Consider the following 18,000-nt stretch of genomic DNA (forward strand, 5'->3'; position numbering starts at 1 on the left):
TGTGAGACTATGCCAACAGAGAAGAACAAACTTCCCCTTTGATAGAAAAAAAAATGGTTAAGCCACTATGGAAGTCAGTCTGGAGAATCCTCAGAAACCTGAATATAACCCTACCATACAACCCAGCCATACCACTCCTTGGAATCTACCCAAAGGAAATTAAATTGGCAAACAAAAAAGCCGTCTGCACATTAATGTTTATTGCAGCTCAATTCACAATAGCTGAGACCTGGAACCAACCCAAATGCCCATCAACAGTAGACTGGATAAAGAAATTATGGGACATGTACTCTATAGAACACTATACAGCAGTCAAAAACAATGAAACTGGTCATTTGCAACAAGATGGAGGAATCTGGAACACATCATGCTGAGTGAATTAAGCCAGTCCCAAAGGGACAAATATCATATGTTCTCCCTGATCGGTGACAACTAACCAACCACAAAAAAAGGAAACCTGTTGAAGCGAAATGGACACTATGAGAAACAGTGACTTGATCAGCTCTTGTCCTGCCTGTTGATGTACAATGTAATACTTTATCCATTTTAGTATTTTTTTTTTTGTTCTAGTACTATTGGTTGAACTCTGTAATTAACACAATTATTCTTAGGTGTTTAAATTTTAACTGAAAAGTGATCTCTGTTAGGAATTTGGAAAACATTATGCTGGGTGAAATAAGCCAGTCCCAAAGGGACAAATATCATATGTTCTAGCTGATCGGTGACAACTAACCAAGCACCAAAAAGGAAACCTGTTAAAGTGAAATGAACACTATGAGAAATGGTGACTTGATCAGCCCTTGCCCTGACTGTTGATGAACAACTTAATACGTTATCCCTCTTAGTATTTTTTTTGTTTGTTCTACTTAATACTTTTGGTTGAATACTGTAATCAATACACAGTTATTATTAAGTGTTGAAACTTAACTGAAAAGTGATCACTGTTAAATATAAGAGTGGGAATAAGAGAGGGAAGAGATGTGCAATTTGGGACATGCTCAAGCTGACTTGTCCCAAACGGTAGAGTTAGAAACATACCAGGGGATCCCAATTCAATCCCATCAAGGTGGCATGTACCAATGCCATCTCACTAGTCCAAGTGATCAATTTCCGTTCACAATTGATCATAATGATAGGACTAAGAGCCAAAGGGATCACATAAACAAGACTTGTGGCTGCAAATACTAACTGATAGAATAAAAAAAAAGGGGGGGGGGAAGAGAACGATCCAATATAGGAAGCGGGATACACAGCAGACTCATAGAATGGCAGATGTCCTAAACAGCACTCTGGCCTCAGAATCAGCCCTTAAGGCATGGGGACCCAGCTGAAAAGCCCATGAGAGTATTTCAGGCATGGAAAGCCAAGACACTCTGGCAAAAAACAAACAAACAAACAAACAAAAAAACCAAAAAACAAAAAAACCAAAAAACCTAAATGAAAGATCTCTGCGAGAGAGACCCAGTGAAAAGAACAGGTCATCAAAGAACGAGGTACCTTTCTCTGAAGGGAGGAAAGAACTTCCACTTTGACTACAACCTTGTCTAAATATGATCAGAGTTGGTGAACTCAAAAGGCTTCCATAGCCTTGGCAACTCATGACAAGAGCCTAGGGTGATTACTGATGCCATAAACAAGAGTGTCAGTTTGTTAAGTCAACAACAGGAGTCACTGTGCACTTACTCCTCATATAGGATCTCTGTCCTTAATGTGCTATACATTGTGATTTAATGCTATAACTAGTACTCACTTGATCTTAGCCAAAAGGCCAAGAAGCGATATATAATAACTAGTACTCAAACAGTATTTTTCACTTTGTGTGTCTATGTGGGTGCAAACTGTTGAAATCTTTACTTAATATATGCTAAACTGATCTTCTTTATATAAAGAGAATTGAAAATGAAACTTGATGTGAATGGAAGGGGAGAGGGAGCAGGAAAGGGGAGGGTTGTGGGTGGGAGGAAAGTTATGGGGGGGGGGGAGCCATTGTAATCCATAAGCTGTACTTTGGAAATTTATATTCATTAAATAAAAGTTAAAAAAAAAAGAAAAAAAAAGATTTACCATGCCCAACCTGGGCATCACCTTGGAAACTCCCTTCACTCTGGAGCACTGAACAAAGCATCCTAGACACACTGACCACATGCCTTTAGGTGTTCACTGAAAAAGTAGACAGTCCACTAAGCCACAGAGGATTAGTCCAAAGATAAAACCCATCAAAGGAAAAAACAAAACAAAACAAAAAAGAAACCAACAAATATCTCTGCCAATGATGAATAATAAGCACAGCAATTCAAGAAACAAGAATAAGGAAGACAACATGCCCCAAAAGAACACAACACTTCGATACTAGAATGTGAAGATGAAGAGATTGAAGAAATGCCAGAAATGGAATTCAAAGATTGATCATAGGATTACATAGAAGTAATCAGAAGCAAAACAGGGACTAATGAAATCTATACATGACATGAAAGAAAAAAATCTCCCATGAAATTGAGATCTTAAAGAGAAATCAGAATGAAATCTTAGAAATGAAGAATTAAATACAACAAATAAAAAAGCCTTAACAACAGACTCGGTGCAGCAGAAGAAAGACTATCCAAGTTGCAAGACAAATCACTGGAAATTTTACAGTCAGACCAAAAAAAAAAAAAAAAAAAAGAAATTAGAAAACGAAAAAACACTATTGTAGATCTATGGGATACTATCAAATAGCCCAACATACAGGTCTTAGGAGTTCCTGAAGGTGTGAAAAGAGAGTATGGATTAGAAGGCATTTTTAGTGAAATAATTACAGAAAACATCACTAATTTAGAGAAAGAAAGGGGCATCCAAGTACAGGAAGCACATAGAACTCCTAATAGAAATCACAAGAAAAGACCTTCATCATGATATGTGATTCTAAAATGTTCATGAGAGAAACACCAAATTACTGTCAGAGGATCTCCAATCACTCACAGCTGAATTCTGATCAAGAACCCTAAAGGCTAGGAGAGAATGGCAAGATATAGTCCAAGGCTTAAGAGAAAAAAACTGTCAACCTAGAATACTGTACCCTGCAAAGTTCTCATTTATGAATGAAAATGAAATAAAGACCTTCTATAACAAACAGAAATTGAAAGAATTTTTCACCACCTGTCCAGCCTTGCAAAAGATGATTAAGGATATGCTACACAGAAACACAGAAACATGGTCATCACTAGGGAAGAAGATGAAGGCAGAAAAAGTACATTTTCTCCCAGTAAAAGCACAAAGGAAATCCAAAGTAAACAACAGGAATATTTATGGAAAAATTGCAGGGCAAAGTCATTAGTTATCAATTGTCACTTTGAATGTAAATGGTCTCAACTTTTCAGTTAAAAGATATGGATTGGCTGAATGAATTAAACAACAAAACCCATGTATTTGCTGCAAGAAACACATCTCACTGAAAATGAAAGGATGGAAAAAGATACTCCATGCTAACAGAAACCAAAAAAGAGCTGGTGCAACCATATATCAGAAAAAATAGACTCTTAAAAAACATTTTTTATTTATTTGAAAGAGTTACACAGGAAGGGAGGAGAGGCAGAGAGAAAGAGAGGAGAGGTTTCCATCTTCTGGCTCACTCCCCAAATGGCCGCATTGACTGGAGCTTTAGCTGATCTGAAGCCAGGAGCCTGGAGCTTCTTCTGGGTCCCCGAGGTGGGTGCAGGGGCCCAAGGGTTTAGGCCATCTTCTGCTTTCTGAGGACATAGTAGAGATCTGGACCAGAAGTGGAGCAGCCGGGACCGAAACCAGCACCCATACGGAACGCTGGCACTGCAAGCAGTAGCCCTGCTCTCTATACCACAGCGCCGACCCCAACAAAATAGACTTTAACACAAAAACTGTTGATCGAGACAAAGAAGGTCACTATGTAACAATTAAGGGATCAATTCAACAGGAAGACATTACTATTATAAACATCTATGCACCTAATTAGAGGGCACCCGGCTACTTCAAAGAAATGTTAATGGATCTAAAAGGAGACATAGACACCTATTACAACAGTAATAGATGACTTCAGTACTCCACTTTCAGCAATGGATAGATCAACAAGGCAGAAAATCAGCAAAGAAACAACAGAGTTAATTGACATTATTGACCAAATGGACTTAACAGATATCTACAGAACTTTCCATCCTACAGCCACAGAATACACATTTTTCTCACAAGTATATGGGACTTTCTCTAGGATTGACCATACACTAGACCATAAAGTAAGTCTCAGAAAATTAAAAAAAAATCAAAATCATACCATGCATATTCTCTGATCACAATAGAATGAAGCTGGATATCAACAACTCAGGATTCTCTAGAACATATACAAATACATGGATATTTAACATGCTCCTGAATGAACAGTGGGTCATTGAAGAAATCAAAAGAGAAATCAAAAAATTTCTGGAAACAAATGAAGATGACAATACAATATATCAAAACTTATGGGATACAGCAAAAGCAGTGTTAAGAGGAAAGATTATAGCAATCGGTGCCTACATCAAGAAATTAGAAAGGCACCAAATAAGTGAGCTTATTATTATGCATCTCAAGGACCTAGGAAAACAACAGCACACCAAACCCGAAAGTAGCAGGACAAAATAAGTAATTAAAATTAGAGAAGAAATAACCAAAATTGAAACAATCAAACAAAAAAAACCCACAAATGATCAGCAAAATATAAAGCTGGTTTTTTGAAAAAAATAAACAAAATTGACACAGCATTGGCCCTACTAACCAAAAAAAGAGAGAGAAGATCCAATCAATGAAATAAGAGATGAAAAAGGAAATGTAACAGCAGACCCCACAGAAATAAAAAGAATCATCAGAAATTACTGCAAAGAGCCATATGCCAACAAACCAGGACAACTAGAAGAAATGAATTGATTCCTGGACACATACAACCTACATAAAAATTCAGCCACGAAGACATAGAAAGCCTAAATAGACCTGTAACCAAGATGGAAATTGAATCAGTAACAAAGACCTTCCCTAAAAAGTAAAGCTCAGGACTGAATAGCTTTACTGCTGAATTCTGCCAGACATTTAAGGAAGAACTAACTCCAATTCTTCTCAAGCTATTCAAAACAATTGAATGGGAGGGAATCCTCGCAAATTCTTTCTATGAAGTCAGCATCACCTTAATTCCTAAAATTGAAAGAAGCAATAGATAAAGAGAACTATAGGCCAATTTCTCTAATGAACATAGATGCAAAAATCCTCAACAAAATTCTAGCCAGTTGAATCCAACAATGCATCAGAAGGATCATTCACCTGGACCAAGTGGGCTTCATCCCTGATATCCAGGAATGATTCAACATATGCAAGTCAATCAATTGTGATACATCACATTAATGAACTGAAGAACAAAGATCATATGATTATCTCAATAGATGCAGAGAAAGCATTTGATAAAATACAATACCCTTTCATGATGAAAACTCTAAGCAAATTGGGTATAGAAGGAACATTCCTCAACACAGTCAAGGCAATCTTTGACAGCCCCATAGTCAGCATCCTATGGAATGGGGAAAAGTTGGAAGTATTCCCACTGAGATCCGGAACCAGATGAGGATACCCACTCCCACCATTGCTATTCAGTATAGTCTTGTAAGTTTTAACCAGAGCCATTAGGAAAGAAAATGAAATCAAAGAGATACAAATTGGGAAGGAGGAAGTCAAAGTATCCCTATTTTCAGGTGACATGATTGTATGTATAGGAGATCCAAAAACTTCCACCAAAAGACTATTTGAACTCATAGAAGAGTTTGGTAAAGTAGCAGGATATAAAATCAATACACAAAAATCAACAACCTCTGTATAAACAGACAACGCCATGGCTGACAACCAAAGATGTCAAAGACCTCCATGATAATTATAAAATATTAGGTCCTGGGCAAGATGGCGGAATAGGCAGGGAGCACACTTAGTCCGGGGAGAGAGAAAGTTTAATATAAGTGGAGATACTGCAGGGTCAAGGAAGAGTGGGGGATGAAACAGCAGAGGAAACTCTTCCGGAGCTAGTGATTCACAGTGGACCTGCGTGGAGAGCGTGGGAGCCCAAGTTCGGGACACCAGCGGCAGACTCAACGCACCAGCGCTGGAATGCGAGGTGAGCCGAAACTCCATAGCCCGAGATACCAGCAGGCAAGCGGAAAGAGGAGGCTAGAGGGAACGAGGCTTGAAACTCCGTGGGGAAAAGTTCACCAGGCTAACTAGAAGACAGAGAAAAAAAAAAATAAAAAAAGTGACTGATACGGACACAAGTTTCTCTCTCTCCGCTCACCTCTCAAAGGCGAGCAAGACAGAGCAGGCGCCATTTTGGACATACGTCATAAGCAGGGCGACCTCAGGTCTGCACCAGCCCTGAGCCTAGCAGAAAAACCGGTCTCTGGGGGGAGGGGTGAAATAACAGGAGATTAGCATCTAACTTTGCAACCCAGTGGGAGACTGCAGGAGAATTGGAGCCCACACTGAGGGCAGCAGAGATTCCCTGTGTGGTCCTTGGGAAAGAGCTTCCGATCTCTGGCTCCTGTGGGTATATCATTTGCCTGCTAACTACCTCCAATTACGTTCAGCTGTGCGGAATTACTTCCCTTTTAAATCAAAAAAAGAGAGAGAGATTTACCACACCTAACCTGGGAGTGTCATCTTTGACACACCCTCAACCCTGAGGAACCAAACACAGCTCTCAGTCCACACTCATCTCAAGCCTCTAAGGCTCCACTGAAAGCAGACAGTCCACTTAATATAGAGCCATAGTGTAACAAGAAAAAGCACCACAGTGAAGAAACCAAATATCTCCAACATGCCAAACAACAAACGCAAAAACCAAGCTAACAAGAACAAGGAAGAAACTATGACACCCCCAAATGAAAAAGACACCCCAATTCAAGATTATGAAGATGATGAGATCGAAGAAATGCAAGAAGCGGATCTCAAAAAATTGATAAGAACATTAAGAAGTTCTCAAAAACAAATTCTTGAACTACAGAAATCCTTCATGGACAAGATAGAAAATCTCTCTCGTGAAAGTGAAATATTAAGGAGGAATCAAAATGAAATGAGACAACTAGTGGAACAAGAAACTCTGATAGTGACTAGAAATCATAATGAAATGAAGAGTTCAATAGATCAAATGACAAACACATTAGAGAGCCTTAAAAACAGAACGGGCGAAGCAGAAGAGAGAATATCAGACTTAGAAGACAGAGAACAGGAAAGGAAACAGGCAAACCAAAGAAAAGAAGAAGAAATTAGAAATCTAAAGAATATTGTCGGGAATCTACAGGATACTATTAAAAAACCCAACATTCGGGTTCTAGGAGTTCCTGAAGGCATGGAGAGGGAGAAAGGATTAGAAGGCATTTTCAGTGAGATACTAGCAGAAAATTTCCCAGGTTTGGAGAAGGACAGAGGCATCTTAGTACAGGAAGCTTATAGAACCCCTAATAAACATGACCAAAAGAGATCCTCACCACGACATGTTGTAATCAAACTCACCACAGTGAAACATAAAGAAAAGATCCTAAAAGGTGCAAGAGAGAAACGTCAGATCACTCTTAGAGGATCTCCAATTAGACTCACAGCAGACTTCTCATCAGAAACCCTACAAGCTAGAAGGGAATGGCGAGACATAGCCCAGGTACTAAGAGAGAAAAACTGCCAGCCCAGAATACTATATCCTGCAAAGCTCTCATTTGTGAATGAAGGTGAAATTAAGACTTTTCATAGCAAACAGAAACTGAAAGAATTTGTTGCCACTCATCCTGCCCTGCAAAAGATGCTTAAAGATGTGTTACACACAGAAACACAGAAACATGGTCACCAATATGAAAGAAGGTAAAGGAAGGAAACCTCACAGCAAAAGATCACAGGAAGCTCAATTTCTCTTTGACATAGAATTAAACTCTGATGCTCTGTTAAAGCAATGTGTTAAAGTAATCTATTATGTTCTCTTGATGTCTGTTAAATTCTAATTGTTCAAAAACAGCTGAATTCTTATTAAGAGCTATGGGTTATTTAAATATGTGCTTATTTTCAAAAATTTGAATAATCACCTTGTAACAATGATCAAATTTGGTCTATGTTATGTCATGATTTTAAGAAATCTTATTTCAACCAGATATTTTGGATTTTGAGCCTTCTTGGCATTCTTGACAGGCATTCAAAAAATCAAAGTTTCAAACAATCTGGTCTCTAAAATTTCCAGTAAATCCTGGACTTTGGTTTTTCCAGTTTGGGCCCAACTGAAAAAATCGAAGGACCTATGTCTCTCATCTTATAGAGACACCAACTAATCAGTCTATTTGGATGATATTAGAAGTACTGTCAAGATGTGATGTGGTACCAGATTTTAAGTTTCTATAATGGAAAATGCTATTAATACAAATGTTTGAGAATTAAAAAGTCTAATGAACTTGTGTTACTAGACATGATAGTTATCTTAATGAGAAAGCCCCAGAGGCTTAAAGGGTTAAATACTTGTAAAATCCTACAGGTGCTTTCAAAAATACTGTGAAGTAAGCAAGTGTCTCTTGTTGGTTGATGAGTTTATAATTTTAAACATGGCGACTTAAAGTCTTTTGTCATCCACAGTTATATATGATCTGCTGCTCATAAAACTAAAGCGTTGTTGGTTCTGTGTTTAGCTGTCCTCCTATAGGTTCCTATGGACTTTTTCCAGTCACTTTTATTGTATTCAGTACTTTGGGATGGCTCTGTAAACAGATGAAGCCAATAATGTATTAACAGTACCAACTGAGAGAAAGTATGGTTAACTGAGGTTACTAAAAAGAAAAAGCAATTCAAATCAATTGGCAATCTACAAAAAGAGTTAAAGATTTTAAAAGCTATTATTAAAATTGCTATATTGGTCTATTATGCTATATTATATGTGTGTACATATTGTATGTCCACATGGGGAAATTTTATTAAGAGTTTTATTTTAAATGGCTTATAGATAAGATTGTCCATAAATTTAAGCTGCTAAAATCAATCAAAGATACATTTTAATTTGTGGGACCTGAATCTGTGTATCATATGTTTTAGACTTGTTGGTAGAAAGAAACTAAAAACATTTTAGATGGTTGTGCTTAAGTTTACTGGTTAAACAGACTACACCATGTTAGATATTTAAGAGGTGTTTTCAAATACATGATTCTTAAAATTTCTAGAAGGCATTGGACCTTCTGGTAAATGTTTTCTTAAGTTGTTATCTAATGGTTGAAACGGTTTGCTAAGTATTCATGTGATATTGCTATTGTCAGCAAGCGATCTAGGACTTGCTCCCTCATTTCTCTATTCTAAGCCCAACTTCTTCTTTCATTTCTCTATTCTCTTCAAGGTAGGAAACTAATTCTATTATGAAGGAATCTGTAGGATGCACAATTTAATCTTTAGACCTTATAAAAGAGATGGCTAACATTTTTCTGCAATAGCATAGCCAAAATAAGAACTTAAATAATAATCTCATAGCTAGATTCACTTCGCCATCAGCGAAGTATACAGTAAGTAGAAAAAACCTCCCTTTCAGACCAAAGGGAAAGAAAGTTTTAAAGTGAGAATATAATTTTCCTCATGGGCATTGTCTACCTTAGAAAAACTACTACAGAACATGCCTGTGACTATAGACTTGTAGTTCAGGCCACCGAAGATTAGAGATGGGAAACGGGCACTCCCTTGACTTGCATCCTCTGGTCTACTTTAACACAAACCAGGAGGAAAAGAAAGCTCGGCATCAGAAGCAATGGGTGGCAGGCCTATTAATGGCTGATCTGTACAGTGATCTGCCCTCAAGGAGACCCAACAGGCCAGTCCACTGCAGTGGCTTTCAATGTGGTAAGCCTGGGCTTCAGCAGAAGTCAGCTTGTGAAGAGCCCTGGCAGCTCTGCCAAGAGTTGGATCACTGGAAATGGACCTGCCCTGGAGTCGAAGGATGCCACGGTCAGAGCCACAGATCTTATTGGCTCTAAGCTGAAAAGCCCTTCACTCAGCCCAACTTCCAAAGTGACCACTGCAGCTGAGGGTTTGGTCAAGTAGGGTCAGCAACATTGCAGGCAGAACTGTAAATTTCTTGTTAGAGATGCCACCTGCCTTTACCTGGCCAGCTCTCCTCCCAGGCCAGCCAAGTAATGAAAGTCAACAGAGTGCCTTCCCCTAGGAGGTTCACACCTCCCTTAGGATATACCCCATGTGAAGAGATAGATAGGTCTGGGCCTCTGAATTTACAAGGCCTAAAGCCCAACAGATTATTATCAAGCCCCTTCTATCAGGTTCTATTTGCCTCTCAATCAGAAAACTTAATTGTAGCTTAGACAGCACCTTTCTTAGCTCCTCTAATAATGACTCTGTCCTTTGTTCTAGGCCCTGTCTAGTGCACTTGGGCCTCATTCCTTTGTAATCATAACCTCTACTCTACCACCAATGGCTCTACTCCCAACATGTGTGTACTGATGGTCCTCTTCCCCACTTAATGCTGTATAATTGTTCAAACCTGGTAAATGCCACTCTTAGGATCATTGGTTACTATCCTCACTCTGTCTTTTATGACCTTGTCTAAATATGATCAGAGTCGGCAAACTTGGAAGGCTTCCATAGCCTTGGCAACTCATGACGACAGCCTAGGATGGTTACTGGCGCCATAAACTAGAGTGTCAATTTGTTGGGTCAACAACAGGAGCCACTGTGCACTTGCTTCTCATGTGGGATCTCTGTCCTTAATGTGCTGTACATTGTGATTTAATGCTATAACTAGTACTCAAACAGTATGTTTCACTTTGTGTTTCTATGTGGGTGCAAACTGTTGAAATCTTTATACTAAATTGATCTTCTGTATATAAAGAGAATTGAAAATGAATCTTGATGCAAATGGAAGGGGAGAGGGAGCGGGAGAGGGGAGGGTTGCGGGTGGGAGGGAAGTTATGGGGGTGGGGGAAGCCATTGTAATCCATAAGCTGTACACTGGAAATTTATATTCATTAAATAAAAGTTAAAAAAATTATAAAATATTAAAGAAAAAATAGAAGATACAAAAAAAATGGGAAAACCTTCCATGTTCATGGATTGGAAGAGTCAATATCATCAAAAGGTCCATTCTTCCAAAAGCAGTTTACAGATTCAATGTGATACCAATCAAAATACCAAGGACATTCTTCTCAGTTATAGGAAAAATGATGCCAAAATTTGTATGGAAACACAGGAGACCCCAAATAGCCAAAGCAATCTTATACAACAAAAACAAGGCTGGAGGCATCACAATACCAGATTTCAAGACATACTACAGGGAAGTCTTAATGAAAATAGCCTGGTACTAATAAAACAAAACAAAACAAACAAACAAACAAAAAAACAGATGGATAGGCCAATGGAACAGAATAGAAACGCTAGAAATCAATCCAAGCATCTACAATCAACTCATATTAACAAAGGAGCCAAAATCAAGCCCTGGAGCAAGGACAGTGTCTTCAACAAATGATGCTGGGAAAACTGGATCTTCACATGCAGAAGAATGAAGCAAGACCCCTACCTTACACCTTACACAAAAATCCATTATAAAATGGATTAAAGTCCTAAATCTGTGACCCAGTACCATCAAATTATTAGAGGATATTGGGGGAAACCCTGTCAGATATTGGCGCAGGCAAAGACTTCATGGAAAAGACCCCAGAGGCATAGGCAATCAAAGCCCAAATTGACAAGTGAGATTAATTCAGATTGAGAGGCTCTGCACTGCAAAGAAACAATCAGCAAAGTGAAGAGGCAACCTACAGAATGGGAGAAATTATTTGCAAACTATACAACTGATGAAGGGTTAATAAGCAGACTATATAAAGAGATCAATAAACTCCACAACAACAAAACAAACAACCCAGTTAAGAATTGGGCAAATGTGTAAAATGAGTTAGGCATGGATTTGATTTTTTTTTGCAAATAAAATTATCTCTTACATCCAAAAAAAAAAAAAAAAAAAGAATTGGGCAAAGGACTTAGGCATTTATCAAAAGAGGAAATCCAGATGGTTAAACAGACATATGAAAAAGTGCTCAAGATCAATAGCTGTCAGGGAAATTTAAATTAAAACCACAATGAGAGGGGCTGGCGCTGTGGCATAGAAGGTAAAGCTGCCACCTGCGGTGCCGGCATCCCATAAGGGCGCCGGTTCGAGACCCGGCTCTCCACTTCCGATCCCAGCTCTCTACTATGGCCTGGGAAAGCAGTAGAAGATGGCCCAAGTCCTTGGGCCCCTGCACCCACATAGGAGACCTGGAGGGAAGCTCCCGGCTCCTGGCTTCAGATTAGCGCAGCTCTGGCCATTGCGGCCAGCTGAGGAGTGAACCAGTGGATGGAATACCCTTCTCTCTCTCTCTTTCTCTCTCTGCCTCTCCTCTCTCTGTGTAACTCTGACTTTCAAGCAAAATAAATAAATATTTTTAAAAAAAACACAATGAGGTTTCACCTCACCCCATTAGAATGGCTTTCATACAGAAATCAATAAACAACAAATGCTGGTGAGAATTTGGGGAAAAAGGTACCCTAATCTTGTGTTGGTGGGAATGTAAACTGATAAAGCCGCTAAGGAAGACAGTATGGAGATACCTCAGAGATCTGAATATAGACCTGCCATATGACCCAGCTATGTTACTCTTGGGAATTTATTCAAGGGCAATGATATCAGCATATGATAGAGTTAGCTATACCCCCATGTTTATTGCAGCTCAATCGCAGTAGCTAAGATATGGAATCAACCCAAATGCCTGTCAGCTGAAAACTGGATAAAGAAATTATGGGATATGTACACCATGGAATACTACACAGTGGTTAAAAAAAATGAAATCTGGTCACTTGAAACAAAATAGATGAAACTGGAAAACATCATACTTAGTGAAATAAGCCAGTCCCAAAGGGACATATACTATATGTTTTCCCTGACCTGTGATAACTAATATAGAACCTAAAAGGTAATCTGTAGAAGTGAAATTGACACTTTGTAAAGCAATAACTTTGAGCAGCCCTTATCTTAACTGTTGAAATACAGTTTTTTTCATACTATGCGTTCATCTCTTTATTTAACATAGAGTTAATCATATGTGTATAAACTAATTGAAAATAGATCTTAGTAAAAAAAAATAAGAGTGGGAATAGGAAAGGAAGGAGGAAGAGGGGTAGGAGAGTAGATGGGTGGGCTGGTATAGTGGGAAGAATCACTTTGTTCCTAAATTTGTAATTATGAAATATATGAAGCTTTTATTCCTTAAATAAAAGGTTTCTGGGAAAAAAGATGAAATGAGTTCCTGAGGTAGATGATGGTGATGGTAGCAGAACCATGTGAATGTCCATATTACCATAGAACTGGATACTTGAAATTTTTAAGATGCTAAATTTTATATTATGTGCATTATATCCAATTTACAGATGAGAGAAAAATGTTTTCCAAACAGTCTATATTTTTCATTCAAAGTACTATCAACATCTTGTTGTACCTGAGCGAGTATGAACAAAGGAGCTCCACACATTGATAAAATTTGATGGTCCTTTATTTGCTGGCGGTGGAGAGTGGGCTTATGCCCTAAAGAACTCTCGACCCTGAAGCCTAAAGCAACAGGGTTTATAAAGGCAAAAACCACAAAATCGGGAGGGGAATTCATGGTTGCTAGGAACAGGGGGGAATACATGGTTACCGGGGTCAAGCTGACCTAAAACCTATGGGAAACTAGTATCAATTATAATCTTGACAATACCAGTTACAATCTTATAATCCTGACATTAATCCAGGTATTGATTTTAATTATATGTAGGACATAGACAAATTACATTTTTATCATTAACCCAGGTGCAACCTTTCTACTTTCAAGCTTGAACAATTATGCTAGGGGGTTCCTATGCTCTGCCAAGTGTGATGTAGTGGACTGCTATTGTTCTACTGTTTTAGATCATAGTTTCAGACCAGAGTCTCATGGGGGGGGGGGGGGGCGGTGCTTTCCCAGAATGGAGTCTTAAGTGCTCCAAAATGGAGTCCCTACTGTCAAGGTGCTACTTCAATCTTAGGCAGAAGAATTATGTACTCTATAAGGAAGTTTGCAAATCATTCCCCATCATGGCATCCTACCATACTAAATGCCAGAGTTTTGTTTGCTTTGTTTTACTTCAGTTGACAAAATTAAAAGAAAGAAAAGGGTAGGGTGTGGGCAATTCCAGGTGGTTGCAAAGAAGTTAGTTGACAGACATTGTCAATTATGCTTTAATCTTGGACTTGTGGGGAACATGGAAACATTTTTTTTCTTAGAACATCTTGGTAGTAGATCCTCAGTACTGTATCCTCCCTATATCCCCTCCCACATTGAAAGTGTGTTCAGGAAGTAGAAGCTGTAGGTGATGGGAAATTTGGGGCTGAGAGATGATAAATAAGAATTGGGGAAGATCTCAGGATTATAGTGGTGCTCTTATCAGCGTGAAGCCAATGCAGGAAACACAGGAGTATGTTAATTAAAAGAGTCCAAATTCAAATTCAGAATGATATGGTAAGTGAGATGATCATCTGATATCACTCTGTGCACTCAATGGGTGTTCGGTTACTTGTGGCTTGTTTTATTCATTGATTGGATAATACTGTATGATTATTTAAGTTTCAGTTGACTATCTTAGTGAAGATTAGATGTACTTAATATTTTTGTGAACTTCAGACTGCATGAAACTATTTGTAGCATCTCCTTGTTTCTTCAGTCCTATAGACCTAAACAGGAGTGATATTAAAAAGAATTTCTCTAAAGTCTCATGTTTTGGAACAGTCCAAGCAAGGATGATTTGCTTTTCTTGTCTTGATCTGTGGCTAGTATTATGCAGTTAACTCTTGGGTCAAGTGCATGGCACTTGCTGCCCTGTGTTCTAGCTCTTCCATCTGCGATGAAGCCAGCCACTAATGTGCTGGGGGTTTTCAAGTCAAATTGTTGGCTCACTCTCCATATTCATTTAATGCTTGGGAGAGAATGCCTTTCCATATGCCAACTCATCAGAAATACAAAGCTGGCATCATTTTTCCAGTTCAGCAAGTCTCCTAAAATCTGCCTGCCTCAGATGAGGAACTTTGTGGCTCTTATGCATATGGCCGACTCTCATTTAAATGAGTCATTATCTGCGGAGCAGTTTGCTATGAGCAGGGTTAATTTATAAAATCTGGTCTCTTCATTCTCTATAGAAAGAAATTGAATCTCTCCAAGCAAGGATGTCTGTGCTGGAAGCAAAAGATCAACAGCTGCGACAGGAAATAGCAGATCAAGAGCAGCAACTCCAGTGGCAGGGCTGTGATTTGATGTCCCTGCTGGGCCAGCTGTCCCCTGGCCAGCTGCAGGACATTAGCAAAGCCTTGCGGGATACCCTGGACTCAGCCAGTCAGGTTCCTTTCTGTGTGGAGCCACCTGAAACCATAAAGAGGTACTGGTCATTTTCTAAATAATTTTCTCTAAAGATTATTTGTTTGTTTGTTTGTTAAAAAAGTAGAGTGGCTGAGAGAGAGAGAGAGAGAGAGAGAAAGAGATTGAGAGATCTTCCATCTGTTGGTTCATTCCTCAAATGTCTGCAACAGCTGGAATATATGCATATATATTATATAGTATATATTATATAATAACATATATATATAATATATGTAACATATATAATATATGTTATATGTAGCACTTAACCAATGAGCCAAATGTCCACACCTCACTGTCTTTTTGTTTTGGGGGTTATGATCAAAATCAAAGCAGCAGTTTAAATTGACTTTTCCTATGTGCATTTTGGAGCAAATACCTTAGCAGAAGGGCATGACAAGCAGAGCTGTCCAAGCTGCCTGTGTACATGTGCTAGGCTAAGAGCATGAGTCAGGAACTTCATCAAGGACTCCCATGTGGGTGGCAAGAACCCAAGTACTGGGACCATCACCTACTACCTCCCAGGTATATTAGCAGAAATATGTATTGGAAGCTGAAGCAAGACTTAAACCTGTGCACTCTGATCTGGGATGTTGGCATGCCACGTGGAGGCTTAAAGTGTTGTGGCACCATACCCACTCCCCTAGCTGATTTTGGATTGCTCATCTCTTTGACCTGTTCATTGAAATTATTTTGCTTGTATTGTCTCATCTTTAGTTTTTAGGTAGTAAGTATTTTTCAGTGGAAGCACTATCATTTTGGGGGTGGGGGGTAAAGTCTTCACTGTGTGGGGCATCCTGAGCATTGCAAGTTATTCCATCCCTGCCCACCCAGCTCACTACATGCCAGCACCTTTCCCCATTCTTATAAGCACCCTCTTCATTTACAAATACCCCCATGAACACTCTCTTTCCCTTTGAAAACTACTGGAGTTCAACTGGCTAGAAATTCTGATGCCAGTAGTTGCTAAGGATGGCTCATTGGAGAGAGGTAAATGAACTACACCTTTCACCAAAGTAGATATGTGTTATCATTACAGGGATTGGGGTGGGTATTGTGCTGCAATAGGTTAAGCCACCACTTGGGATACCTGAGTTCTCTATTAAAGTGCTGGTGTGAGTCCTGGCTACTCTACTTCTGATCCAGTTCTTGCTAAAACATCCTTGGAGGAACAAATGATGACTTCAAGTTTCAGGTTCCTGGCTTCAACCTGGCCAAGAACTGGCCGGGGTGGGTATTTGGGCAGTGAATCAACAAATGGAAGACATTTGTTGCTTGGGCCAGTGTTTTTCAATAACTGTACAGGATTCTGTTCTTAATTTTTGCTATGAAGTATTGGTTGTCATTAGGAAAATGCAGACTAGAAGGTGTATTCTGTAGGTGACTCAGCCAGATGAGTGCCTTTTAGATACAACACAAGCTGCTTTTGTTGTGAATGGAAACAGTCTTTTCTTAGGTTGAAAGGAGAGATCAGGACAAATTGTGAAATAGGGAAATAATGAAATTTTATGAAAGAGGTTTCAGAGACTAGTATTGTTTTAAAATCCTGGATAAATGAACCACTCAACCTTGTAACTATCATTATCACCACCCACAAAGATCTTCAAAAAGGCTACTACAAACTCAGAGTGCTGTCTCCAGAAAAATGGCTTCTGATTTACTCGTCTCGACTTCATGCAAATGCATAGGGAAGAATAAGTGACACATGAGCTTGCAAAGAACCTTCCTAACAGCACTTGGCATTTCTGAGGGTGTCACTGGTGAAGACTCCTGTGTGCATGTGGAAGCCAACATCTTTTTGTTAGTGTAACTTGTTGGGAATCTGCCAGCCAGGATTATTGGAGGACTACAAGTAGATGGGCTTGGTTTGGAGCCAAGAAGACTCAGTGTCTTAGAAATGGTTATTTATGGCCGGCGCCGCGGCTCACTAGGCTAATCCTCCGCCTAGCGGCGCCAGCACACCGGGTTCTAGTCCCGGTCGGGGCACCGATCCTGTCCCAGTTGCTCCTCTTCCAGGCCAGCTCTCTGCTATGGCCAGGGAGTGCAGTGGAGGATGGCCCAAGTGCTTGGGCCCTGCACCCCATGGGAGACCAGGAGAAGCACCTGGCTCCTGCCATCGGATCAGTGCGGTGCGCCGGCCGCAGTGCGCTACCGCAGTGCGCTACCGCGGCGGCCATTGGAGGGTGAACCAACGGCAAAAGGAAGACCTTTCTCTCTGTCTCTCTCTCACTGTCCACTCTGCCTGTCAAAAAAAAAAAAAAAAGAAAAAAAAAAGAAATAAAGAAACGGTTATTTATTTATTTCATTTATTTCACCGGAAGAGATAGATGTATCTGCTATCTGCTGATTGTCTTCCCAAACTTCCACAATACCTAGGCCTGGGTCAAGTCAAATCCAGGAGATGGGAATTCAGACGAAGTCTCCCACATGAGTGGCAGAAACCCAAGTACTTTAGCCATCACATGCTGTCTCCCACAGTGTGTATTAGCAGGAAGATAGAATCAAGAGAGGAGTCTGGACTCAAGCCTAATGTGGGATGTGGATGTTATATACCGCACCTTAACCACTG

The 18,000-nt window shown here is 39.5% G+C and overlaps 1 protein-coding gene across 1 annotated transcript in view; it reads left to right on the forward strand.

The window, feature by feature from the left end:
- Window positions 1-18,000, forward strand: part of DISC1 (DISC1 scaffold protein) — a 323,271-nt gene that overhangs the window by 49,194 nt on the left and 256,077 nt on the right. Inside the window, exon 6 of the mRNA XM_062210776.1 lies at window positions 15,215-15,450. Within this exon, the coding sequence (XP_062066760.1) occupies window positions 15,215-15,450 (236 nt within the window). The remainder of the gene's footprint in view (window positions 1-15,214; window positions 15,451-18,000) is intronic.

This window comes from Lepus europaeus, chromosome 14 (assembly GCF_033115175.1).
Source record: "Lepus europaeus isolate LE1 chromosome 14, mLepTim1.pri, whole genome shotgun sequence".
Lineage (NCBI taxonomy): Eukaryota > Metazoa > Chordata > Mammalia > Lagomorpha > Leporidae > Lepus > Lepus europaeus.